The sequence below is a fragment of the Chanos chanos genome, chromosome 5 (genome assembly GCF_902362185.1).
Source record: "Chanos chanos chromosome 5, fChaCha1.1, whole genome shotgun sequence".
NCBI lineage: Eukaryota > Metazoa > Chordata > Actinopteri > Gonorynchiformes > Chanidae > Chanos > Chanos chanos.
Genome location: NC_044499.1, coordinates 35,220,047 through 35,231,827, shown reverse-complemented (window position 1 = coordinate 35,231,827; position 11,781 = coordinate 35,220,047). Strand labels below are relative to the sequence as shown.

At 40.9% G+C, this 11,781-nt stretch overlaps 1 protein-coding gene across 2 annotated transcripts; it reads right to left on the bottom strand.

Annotated features, from left to right (window-relative positions):
• Positions 1–7,162, bottom strand: coro2bb (coronin, actin binding protein, 2Bb). Of its 2 annotated transcripts, none has more exons than XM_030773657.1 (12): positions 7,148–7,162; positions 4,174–4,374; positions 3,129–3,245; positions 2,881–3,030; positions 2,570–2,734; positions 2,242–2,358; positions 1,897–2,001; positions 1,441–1,537; positions 1,219–1,331; positions 730–820; positions 448–587; positions 1–230 (listed from the first exon to the last, which is right to left on the bottom strand). In XM_030773657.1, exons 1-12 carry the CDS (start codon positions 7,160–7,162, stop codon positions 105–107), a joined length of 1,437 nt encoding a protein of 478 aa, XP_030629517.1. In that variant the 3' UTR covers positions 1–104. The 2 variants fall into 2 exon arrangements, with proteins under 2 accessions (XP_030629517.1, XP_030629518.1); XM_030773658.1 differs by lacking the exon at positions 7,148–7,162 and adding an exon at positions 5,875–5,892.
• Between the last annotated feature and the right edge of the window lie 4,619 nt (positions 7,163–11,781).

The following is an 11,781-nucleotide window of genomic DNA, read 5'->3' as shown; positions in this document are numbered from 1 at the left end:
CATGCCCTGACAAGAGAGTGAACTGAGCATATACGCTCTCTCTGGTGATGTCTGGGGGCTGGCTGTAGAGGTTCGTGGGTCTGGATGGGGCGTCAGGTGAGAAGTTACATGCTGTTATTCTTCAGGTTGTGGAGCTCCAGTTCCAGCTGTCTGATTCTCTCATCCCTCTCTGTGAGCTCTTTCCTAAGCCTCTTCAGCTCATCCTGCTGTCTGTAGAATGTCCTGAGGAGCTACCCACACAGAGGGAACAGCATTAATAAACCTTACCAAACCAATGTGAACACACACAAAGTAGCACATATTCAAACAGACAAAGAGAGAAAGAGAGAGAGAGAGAGAAAGAAAGAGAGAGAAAGAAAGAGAGAGAGAGAGAGAGAGCGAGAGAGAGAGAGAGAAGCAAGCACACAAATACATGTAACATATGCAATTTTTTGGATGTGAACCCACCTCATTTTCAGTCTTTGGTGGAACGTTCTCTAGCAGATCAAGGCCTTTCATGGCCACAGCTCTCCCTTCTCTTTTAGATGTCCTCAAATCTGTTGAACTGGGCTGCTTGTAATAGACTTTAAGCGACATCAGCACTGGTCCTGCGAGAGAATAACACACACACACACACACACACACACACACACACACACACATACCTCAGTATCACTCATGGGCATTCCTGAGGAGAATGCATAAACATGGCAATACATAATGTGAGAGAGATTAGGGAGCATCCATCACCTCTGTCGACTCCACTGAGCCACTCTGTCACAGACAGCGCTGGCTGAGATCCTGCTGTCATTGGATATATGTCCTCCTGATACGAGTCTGACTGCACAATCAAGAAACATCACACCATTACACTTAACTAATAATGCTTCACAGCTGCTAAATCCTATTACATTTCAAATAAAATGTATGTTGATCGTATGGTTTTGATGTATAACACTACTTTCATTAACCTTGTTAAGATTACTACCCACGTACGGATCATCACTGACATCAAATACATATGCAAATTTGTAAAATCATCTAAAATGGTCTGTAATCAACATAATAAATTACGTTCATATAATGCATGTTACATTCATGTTTCTCAGGGTGTTCCAATTTTTAAAAATGAATCAAACTACTTGATTTGTTCAACATTAAACCCATCAGACCCCAAAAAAACCCCCAAAAAACGTTTACACAAATCAGTTCCCTTGATTTTCACTCCTGAGTTCTTACCCTGCGTGGCACTATCATTGAGATGGGCTCCACAAGTCCTTTGAGAGTCACCAGTTTGTAGAAGCGGAAAACCTCACACGCTCCCACACTGAGTCCCCATTTGGGCATCACCCCTGAGGGACGGACACACAGAGAGAGCATCTTCTTATTAAATGGGTATTAAAGGTATTTTTCTTAGCAGAAGGAATTGTGGATGGTTCAACTGCAGGATGTCTCTCTTACCGAGTCCCTTCTGTGGAGCCGGAGACCTGAACTCCATCAGGTATTGTAGGTATGGTTTCTCTGTGCTTACCTCGTAGTATCTTATGTTACCGTCTCCCTGCGAACAGAGCACCTTAATATAAAAAGCTGTGGAAACGCATACAATGTATAGCACGCAACACTATTACTCCAGATTGTGAGCTGACGTGTAACATAGTGGCAGGAAGGCTTGTGATAAACTGTAGGTGAATGTAGAACATAAAACATCCATATTTAATATGGCATTTTGAGTTGAAATGTATGAGCTTGTGTTTGTGCGCTGTGGGCTGACAGAAGAGTTTTGCTGGGTTGAGACTTTAAATAAAATACGTTACAGTTGAGGTTAGTAAAATCATTTGTTACGATGTGTGTTGTCACAGAGACAATAACAGAGAAGGGCTGTTGTTAAATCTTGCGGATTGAGAACAATGTACTCGCCTTGCCTGCCAGATAAAGCATGTGTGTGTCAGCATCATAGAATGGGAAGAGCAGCCCAGACAGTCCATCAATCTCCTCCTCAATGATAGGCATGGACAAATCCTCCTATAGAAGGAGACACTGAATCATTATAATCACTCTCTCTACTCTGTCTCTCTCTGCCTGTCTGTCTGCCTGTCTGTCTGTCTCTCTCTCACTCACTCAAACTTTGTTTAGTTTTTCTCTCATTCAAACTCACAAATGTAACCACACACACACACACGCACACACACACACACACACACACACACACACACACACACACACACACACACACACACACCCAACACACAACACACAGCTTACCTGGTCCCACAATGTAACTTGTCTGGTGTTCCACCGTGACACGCCTGTGGTAAGGACATGTTTCATGTTTCCTAGAAACACCACTCTGTTTATCCTGTGGCTCTTACAGTCTGCCTCCTGTCAGAATAAATTTTACAGTGAAAAACTCTAAAATCCCTAATATCTGCAAAACAGAGCAAGAACTAGGGATTATTAAGTGCTGGTGCATTACAAATTGAGTGCTCAGCCTTGTGCCACTTTTAGACAATTTCATGGTCTGTCATCTTGGTTTATCATGTGAGTGGGTAGAGAAAATTGATATTTGTATTAATACAATTTTTTTGTCTACCTGTAGCACTTTGCCTGAGCGAGGTTCAATAATGCGCAGCCTATTGTCTTTGCTGCTGGTGGCCAACAAGCTGCCATCTGTATTGAAAGACATGCACAGAACCACATCTGTGTGGCAATCGATTATCTTCGCTGGCTCTCCTGTCTCTGTGTTCCAAATTAAGATCTGAGAGAAAGAGAGAGAGAGATAGAAAAAAAAAAGGGAGAGAGGAAAGTCAGTGAGTTTTGCTGCTGCAGTTTGTTCATCATGTATGCCAAAGGACTGGCAAGGCACCCTTCAGAAAAGGTTGTGGGTTTTTATTAGTGACTTACTTTGCAGTCAAAGCCAGCACTGAGGAGAATACCACTGCAGGTGGGATGCCACTCGATTAGACCCACACGCCGACTGTGCCCATACAACTCCATTGCACTCTTTGTCATATTCCGCCTCAGTCCACCCTCTGGGATCTCCCAAATACGCACCTGAGGTTTACACACAGGAGGCCTACTCAGCACTGTGGCATGTATATTCTATCTCTGCCAATGATCTTTAGCTGTGGTGTGATGTGTCTGTGACTTACTGAGCAGTCCTCTGAGCAGGAGGCTATGATGTGATCCATAAAAGGATTCCATTTGATGTCTAACACGTTGCCCTGGTGACCGCAGACCCTGGGGTAATGAGGATCAACTCGTCCTGTCTGGTTTGAAAAGACTGATCTGAGCTGTTTGGTTGTGATATTTCAAATATTGCACAAAATGAAAATAATGCATCCGAGAGAACTTTCTGTAAGTTGTGAGTTTATCGAAAACCATTTGAACCAAAATGCACAAAGTGGTTTATTGTGATTCAGAAATTTCATTGCCAGCTCAGAACCTTGTCACGTTCTATGTCCAGAGACAGGATCAAGCCAAACAAACACAGTGCACTCTTACATTGTTCTTCTGTGCTGCTGTGCAAGGCTGTGTGTGTTTATGTTTTACACTGGGCTTGAGCCTCTGAGGAAGAAAAGCTGAATTGATGAGAGTATCACATGGCCTAAGCCAAGAGAATCACAACTCAGTGCTGTACCAGTCACACAGACACACCCCTTCACGGTCACTCCTTTTCAGAGTTCAACAATTCAATACAATTCATCTGACAGCTACAGCACAGCAAACAGCACTGACAAAGAAATCTGAAAACCTTGCTTTGAATGAACAAGAGTTTCGAGATTTACCAGTTTTTTTTTTTGTTTTTGTTTTTTTTAATGCAGCACAATTTTACAGAGGACAAAAGATGTCTCTTTTCTCTTTGTCTCTTCTCTACATCTCTGAGGTTGGACAGAAAAGAATGTAACTCCAATCAACAGAGATGCCTTTTCTGGAGGAGCACATGTGTACAAATGATGATAGGCAGCAAGACATTTGTAGGGGGGGTGGGGAGGGGGTGCCATCCCCCTTGTTAGAAAAATGGCCCCCTTGTTAACCTGTCACCCCCCTATATACTCTATAGAGTAGTGTCAGTGATCATTGGGTGATCCTCCCTCTTGGCCATTGGGCCATCCCTGCTGTTAAAAAAGAACAAATCCTCAAACTTCAAATGATAATATTTGGTACGTTTAACTTTTGATAACTTAGCCATTGTACCTTATTGACAGGGATGATTAGAAAGGATCCTCCACCGGCACTCTCTGTGACGATGGCCAGGAACTTGGTGTTGACAGCACAGAAGTGACTGTCGTGGACATTCTTAGTGATGGGAATACCGTCGAAACACTGCTCTCTGCTACCTTCCTTCCCATACACGTTGCGAAACTTGGAGCTTCTGTATGTCGGGCGCCATGACATCTAGAGACAGGTGAAAACATCAGTTTCTGCTTAAGCCATGTTTCACATTTGCACAGTAACGGAATTTCAAAACATCAAAACAATTATCCCCCCCCCCTTTTTAGTATATGAAAAATGGACAGAGACTTGACAGAGGCCACAGAACAGTTATAATGATCAGCGAGAAATATGGTGTTACCAGAAGACAAAGCAAAGCCACTAAGGAGTGTGGTTATTTTCTTGAAGGATCCACAAGGTAAGGGACAAAAGTGAAACTGTATATGCATGAATCGGGACAGTGTAAGCCATAACACCAGTTTGCCCTCATAATTGTCAAATCTGTTGCTTCTAAGCAGAATTGAAGACAGTGTATTAGCATGCAGGTGGTGGAACTAATAAATACGTTGGACATTAGAAGGGTTCCAGTTAATTCTTGTACAAAACAACAGATCATAGATCAAAACCTCTCACCATGCTGGTTGGACAGCATAAATGCTAGTTGATTCTCTTGAGCTAGCTTCTGTTTCTTTGTCAGTAGACACAAGTCTTGCTTCCCGCCCAAACTGCCTTTCCTTTTCCCCATAGCAGGAAGCTTACAGACACTCCCTGTCACCCAGGACTGCTCCATTCTAGTCTATTTTTGGTTCTATTGTTATGGCATTTATAGATTTTTTTCTCTCTTTCACCTAATTATTATCTTTTATCACAAAGCGTATATTTACATCTGACTGATTCTCTCATTTGGCCTGCCTGTCTCATAAACACATGGTCTGTGGGACTGAATCCACAGATTTTCAATCCAGACCAACAGATTCCTCTTATATAACCTCAGAAAAGTGATGATATAAGAGTGCTTTGACGATTGGGAGCAATTGCAATAAGGATGAGCTCAGAGGATTATTCTCACTGCCCTACATATACTAAGCACAAACTCCACCAGTTTGCTATAAATTCTCTGCACTTACTCACGCTTTCCTTGCGCTTCCCTTGTATTTTAAATGTGGTGCATATTTTAAAGTTTTGTTGACAATATATCTTGTTTTATTGAGTTGTCAAAACAGAAAAATAAAAGCTAAAAGTAGCCCCACATATTGTGCTCATCACAACTGTAACCTATTTTTCCTCTCTCCTCCAATGGTCATCCTTACAATAACAGGATTCCGAGGAAAAAACCTTGGACATACTTTTTTCCTATCAATTCTCATAACACCCAGGATTTAAAAAGGTTTTCACATGACCGGTTTACAACAGAATCCACAGTTCAGTTTTATTGTGTCACAGTTTCATATTGTGAAATCTTCTGTTAGACATCAAGTATAAAGTACCTCATGATATCTTGACTCTGGGACAATACCCAAAGGTTTTACCTAGCCTACAGACCACATACATCTTTCCCCAGTCATCCCTTTGAATTAACAGAAGGTTAGTGCATTAATCAGTTATGGTCAAACCTGCTTAGCTTTGCCTTGCGAAAGAATTGTGAAATTTTTTGAAAGAAATCTCAGAAAAGTGAGACAGCACATGTTCCCACTGACCCACGCCTTCTGATGTCCATTCACAAGAGTCTTGGGGTTATGTTTTGATAGCTTTGAAATAGCTAAAGCAGAAGTGACCTGGGAAGAAAAAAGCTGACCTCCTCTGTGTGGGAGCTAAGACTTTTAAGACTGGTCAGCAGTTGCATGTGGTCTCCCTGTTCTCAGAGTCCAAACGGTGATGTCTGTCCTGTTTTCAAAGACCTTGTGCAAAAATAAACACACACGGAATATTCTAGGTCACATCAGGCATATATGTTCATAAACTTTATTGTTTGTAAAGTTGTTGATTTTATGCCTGGTCATTTGGCCGAGACTTGTGGGCACTTTAAATGAAGCCGATAAACTGTGCAATAAGCCGTAACAAAACAGTCTTCAAATTTCCTTTTGTTATGTTTAGCTCGTTCTCTTTTACAAACTGTTCAAACATAAGAGATCTATAAAAGCACCTGTGCGCAAACACGCACACACACATGCACGCACACACAGACACATGCACATACGCACACATCAGCTCTGATTTTGTCTTGTGGGGTCTACGTTTTAAGATTGTATTAGTCAGGTGTGTTTCCTAGTTTATGTCCTACCATTGTTTGAACTCATTTCCTGGTTCAGTCCCATGTGTTTCCTCCTCTTTCCCCACATAAAGCAACTAAACCATCAGGGACTCAGACACAATGGAAAAGCAGTGGGTCCATTCACTATTCTCACAGGTGTCTGACCATAATTATGCCCTTCAAGTCTTAGGTAGCATGGAGGGCAAATGAACCCCACTGCCAAAAGCACAAGCTTTCCAGTAAGTTTATTGTCTCACTGCCATACCAGATTACTTCAGTTCATCCCAAATGAGATCTCTCTAAGTGACCAGGAACCACTACTTTTTCTTTTTCTTTTCTTTTTTTTCTTTTTTCTTTTGTTTTTTACATCAAATCAGTAACTTTCCTACACAGCATAGGCCTCATATCTTTTCCAATGATTTTTTGTGTTAATTGTCAATGCATCAAAATGTCCACCTCATAAAGTCCCATCCTAAGCCTCACTGTGGTCTATTCTACACACTCTCCTCCTGTCTTATCCCACAATAGATCATTTTTCAATGGTAATTCCCTCTTGTGCATAACTTTTGGACTGTGACACTCAGTGTTGCTGGTGGACATGTACAAAACTGTTTCCTATTCTTATACTCATGACATGAGAAATCACTCACAGTTCTAGAACAGAATCTTCACACAAACTGTCATTACTGCTCTTAGGATACTTACCTTTAGGACAGTCATGCAGATCTGCTGTTCCACAACTGATGCTCCAAACGCTCTGGTCAAGTGCAAGCTTAGTTATGCAATTTACGTCAGCACTGGTAAGATCCCTCAACTAAGCTGCAGTGGCATAGATAAAGAGATGCTAAGAAAGAGAGAAAAAGAGAGAGAGAGAGAGAGAGAGAGAGAGACTTCTTTTTCCTTCTCTCTGTGCATCTGTCCTGGGAACTAATGGCAGTTGCTGCTGTGAGAGAACTCTGGTGAAACAGGAGTGCACGTGGTTAGAGCAACAGGAAGAGCACCTCCTCTCTCCCTCTTCCCCCTCCCTCCCTCCCTCTCTCTCTCTCTCCCTGTCTCCTTCTCTCTCTGTCCCTGTCTCTCTCTTTTTCCTGCTCTAAATGTGATGAGAAAGAAAAGAAGAGGACTTAATTTGATGAAATTTCACAAAATTCCACAGCCAACAGAGATTGCTACAATTAAGAGGTGTATTACATGACAACTGCATGAAATAATAAGCTCTCTTATAAAATATATTTAACTCCGTATGGTCCATGGGATTCACATTAAACCTTTTCCGGTTAACAGTAATTTAAAAAAAGAAGAAGAAGAAGAAAACATAGTAGCGTGCAACAGTGGCTATGCATTTTTCAGCCATGTTTCAGATCACTTTTTCCAAATTCAACTGAAAAAAAAATTGCCTGTCTACATCTAAACTGGGTCATTGTATGCAGCTTTATGAACTAATGTCATTAAATCTATATTAATTCCATCTTTACATTATTATTAGCATTTGTCTGTGATACACTGGAGTGGCTGGTGGGGGGAGGAGAGGGGGGCATTTTCCATTTTTGAATTTTGAATATCAAAAGAAACAAGGGCTTTCATGTAATTCAGTTTAATTCAGTTGCCCTGCTCTGTTTTTAACCTATAAAGAAAGAGAAAGGTCAGTTCACACATTTCCAATGCTCCACAGACACAGACTACAACCTCTCAGGCACAAGCTATGTAGACAAAATGGAACCCACCAAAAGCATGGAGTAGGGAAGAATGATTCTTTTATTAACAGTTAAGTCACAAAAAGAAGAGTCTTTGACTGAACATCAGTAACTCAAAAACAGTTTAAAAAACAATTAATTTACAGATGTTCTGCCTACAGCAGACTTTTAACTGGAATATTTGGGTTGTTTTGATGCAATCAAGCCACATAAATCAAAGCTCAATCCTGGTTCTGCACATCAGGTAAAAGGCCTTGGACATGGACAGACAGCCATGAGGAGTAGGTAATTTTTAGCATTTTGTGAATGGTGATTCAATTCTTGGAATTAGATTACCTATTTCAAGGGGGGAAAGCAAGAAAGAGAGAACGGAAAAAAATCTCTGCAGACATGAGGTAAACCCTCAACACCTGTGACCACTAGAGGGCAGCACAGGATCAGTGGTTTGGAACTTAGGCAATTACTAACATCTTTGCTATTGTACACCGATGGACAATACTGTGAACAGCGTGTACTAATCTTTATGAAAACAAAACAAATATAAAATTCAAAAATGATTCTTTTAAGAATGTCAAGATGACTCTTGGTAATACTTCCATACGCTGCCTTCTGTCTTCACTGGATGAAGAAGAGAAAGCTCATTAAATATTCAAAACCGAATATGAGAGTGTTTCTATATTATTCTATTCTTATTTCAGAAGGCAACAATGTTGTCACCCTCCCCCCATAATTCACATTCACATGGACTCACACACGCTGTTTTTCCACGGTTCGGCTACCCAGGATATGATAAAGAGGAACTGTTGTTCTAATAAATCTCGGCCTAGATCTATCAAATAAGCTGGTGGGGAGGAACAAAACCAATGGCAGCAGTTTGGAAGCTGGAAGTTTTACCAAATATGGCAAGAGCCAGCTACTGGGTTGTGAAACTAAAGGCATTCAGAGCATATTGAAACGTTAAGTGAAATATCAGCAGGAATGCTTTTTTGTCATTTTGTTTTGTTTAAGGTATGTCAGTCTTGATCTGTGCAAAATGAACAACATAGTGCAGCATATCGATTTAAAATGTAGAGAAATGGTTACATATCGATCAAAGTGACAATATATTGTAATAACCGTTTGGACATCAAGGAGTCCTCACAAGCTACAGTAAATTGGTTTCTCATTTTGACATATTTCTTCTTATTTCTTTATTCTGGGCAAGCTTTAGAGAAAGACAAAGGCTTCAGTCTTTGTTGTGTGAATGTGTGTGTATATGTGTTTGTGTCTTTTGACCGATTGTCATTCATCCACAGGACCTCAGCAACATTTGCCTAAACCCATGTGCTCTTCACTTGAGCCTTGGGCTCCTTCTCTCCATCTGCACTGTAACAGGCCTGGGATATAAAAGCTCTGGACATACAACTCAGCATGTCACAAACAGTTTTATTCAAAGAGACCACACCAGGCACATTACTTTTCCTTTTATCATTTACACCACACGATTTCACAAGAGACCAATAACAGACCAAGAAGCAGTGTTGAAATGACCACAATGACGGATAAAGTATAAAGCAAAGTGTGTCAGTACAGGACACACACACACACGTATGTTTACCGCTCTTACCTCAGAGTCTATACATGGAAAATGTATCCTGAATAAGGCAGACACATCACTCTGACAAATTAAATACATCAAATTTGAGACACTACATCATTCATCTGACATGTGTGCTTGCCCTTGGCATTTTGTGTGCTTCCATGGCACTGCTCAATATGTAACTCTTTTTGAATCGTTTATCAGGAGTTGATTTTATTGCACATTTCTGAGAATTCTCTCCGGTACATGGTATGGAACCACTGTCCTAACAGACTCCTGACACTCTGAGATTACCATTTACGTCCACGGTGCGTGTGAAGGCGAGGTCAGAGTCAGCAGCCCTAGCAAAAGCTTTTATCATAAGCAGCTGTGACGGAAGGATTTTGAATTCAGACGAGTCAAACAGACTAGACCAAAACCTCTGTGCCTAGATTTATGACTATGAGAAGTGTCTGGGGGTTATTTTTAATAATCTCTGCATTTTAAATATAATTTTAAGGAGTTGATGCTCTTCTGTTTGTGCCGATCATCTTAAAGCCTTCATCACCACTCTACTTCTGTAAACAATACGTCACAGCTCCGGACGCAGACTCAAATAAATATTTAGAACATAAAATAAATGGTCCGTATTTTCTCAAAATGCACGCATTCCTCATCTCTTGTTCTTTGAAATAGCACATTTCAAAGGATTGGATAAAGGGGGGAAATTTTACTGTAAATACTTCACTTGGCTTTGTTTCTGTACCAAAAATAACGTCTTGATAAATGTGTTTGTGGGCTGTGATATTCATGATGGTGCAAATGCGAGTGGTTTAGGTGTAAAAAAAAAGATTGAAAAACTAACAAACAGCTTCTTCATTTGCTGCTTTGCACAACAAACTGGAAGACACACGGCATTCCACTAGGAAGTATGGGGGGGGCTGAAATTCAGTACTCTGATTGTACACTCTGTACCTGCTTCTCTTGTCTGAAGACAGATTGGGGTTTGGTTCCAGTCCCAGCATTGCCTTAGCTTTAAGATGCCCGATCAGCCTAGAGAAGCTTTGGCAGGAATCCACAGTACCATCTAAATCGGCCTGCGCTGTAGCTCTCAGGATGAGGATTTTACCCCTAAATGCTACAGCAGCCCAGAGCAGGACAGCAGCTGTTGGGCACCGCGATGCAGACGGCACGCCAATATCACCAACCGGCAACCGGCTCGCTCTTCACAGCATTTGGTTCAAATTACTCCTTTTTTTTTTCTTTCGCTTTTTGATCTCTGATTTTGTTTTTCAAAAAGGATATGAATTAGGCCTTTTTTTTTTTTTTTTGGGTCCCTGCGACATCAGTTAAATGTATTTATAGTCTTTATTTCTGGAAATATTGTTGTCTGTCTGTTAATATGACATCACCACAATTAGACACCACTGTCGAAATTGCCTTACTCTTGGCTGCTAGATTTTTCGTAGCCAAACTGAGAGGAACAAATGGCTCACAGGCAGCTCTTGCTGTTGTCTTTTGTCAGACTTTCAGTTGGAGGTGCTCTGCCAGATGTGACATAAGAAACAATGTGTCCAAACTTTTTTCTTTTTTTTTCCCCCCTCAGAACAACCATAGGGTTCAGTCTCATTAAGCATCCTCAGGTTTTGCTTTGATTTCCTCTTCTGTAATCATCTATGACTGGAATAACCTGAAGGATCTGAATCAGAGCACTGAAGCAGCATATACCGGTAAACAAAAGCCAAGGCCTATGGTGTGTTTAAAGTTATTAAACCTCCGACTACCCTCAGTGCGTCTAGCTCCCTTGTTTTCAAAGGACCTGGGTTTTAAGGAGTCGTGCTGTTTCTAATAGTGGTGTTTGTAAAGGAGTAGTCTGTCCATATTTGGGCTTGTACTGTGGTTTGCCAGCTTTGGCCAGATTCTTAAATCCCATTGCTTCATTTTTTGATTTGACATAACTAGGTATTGGAGTTTCAGTCTTTTTTATGATCATTATGCCATGTTACATAACAAATTTAAGTTTCCAACCTCAAATTTAAGGAGGTCAATTAATACTACTGACAAAGTTTAGAAAATCTCATCAAATT

Excerpts from the sequence above, each read along its gene's own strand:
- coro2bb (XM_030773657.1), bottom strand. Across the intron at positions 2,002-2,241 it reads AAGTTACATTGTGGGACCAG|GAGGATTTGTCCATGCCTAT; the intron begins GTAAGCTGTGTG and ends CTCCTTCTATAG. Across the intron at positions 231-447 it reads CACCAAAGACTGAAAATGAG|CTCCTCAGGACATTCTACAG; the intron begins GTGGGTTCACAT and ends CTGTGTGGGTAG.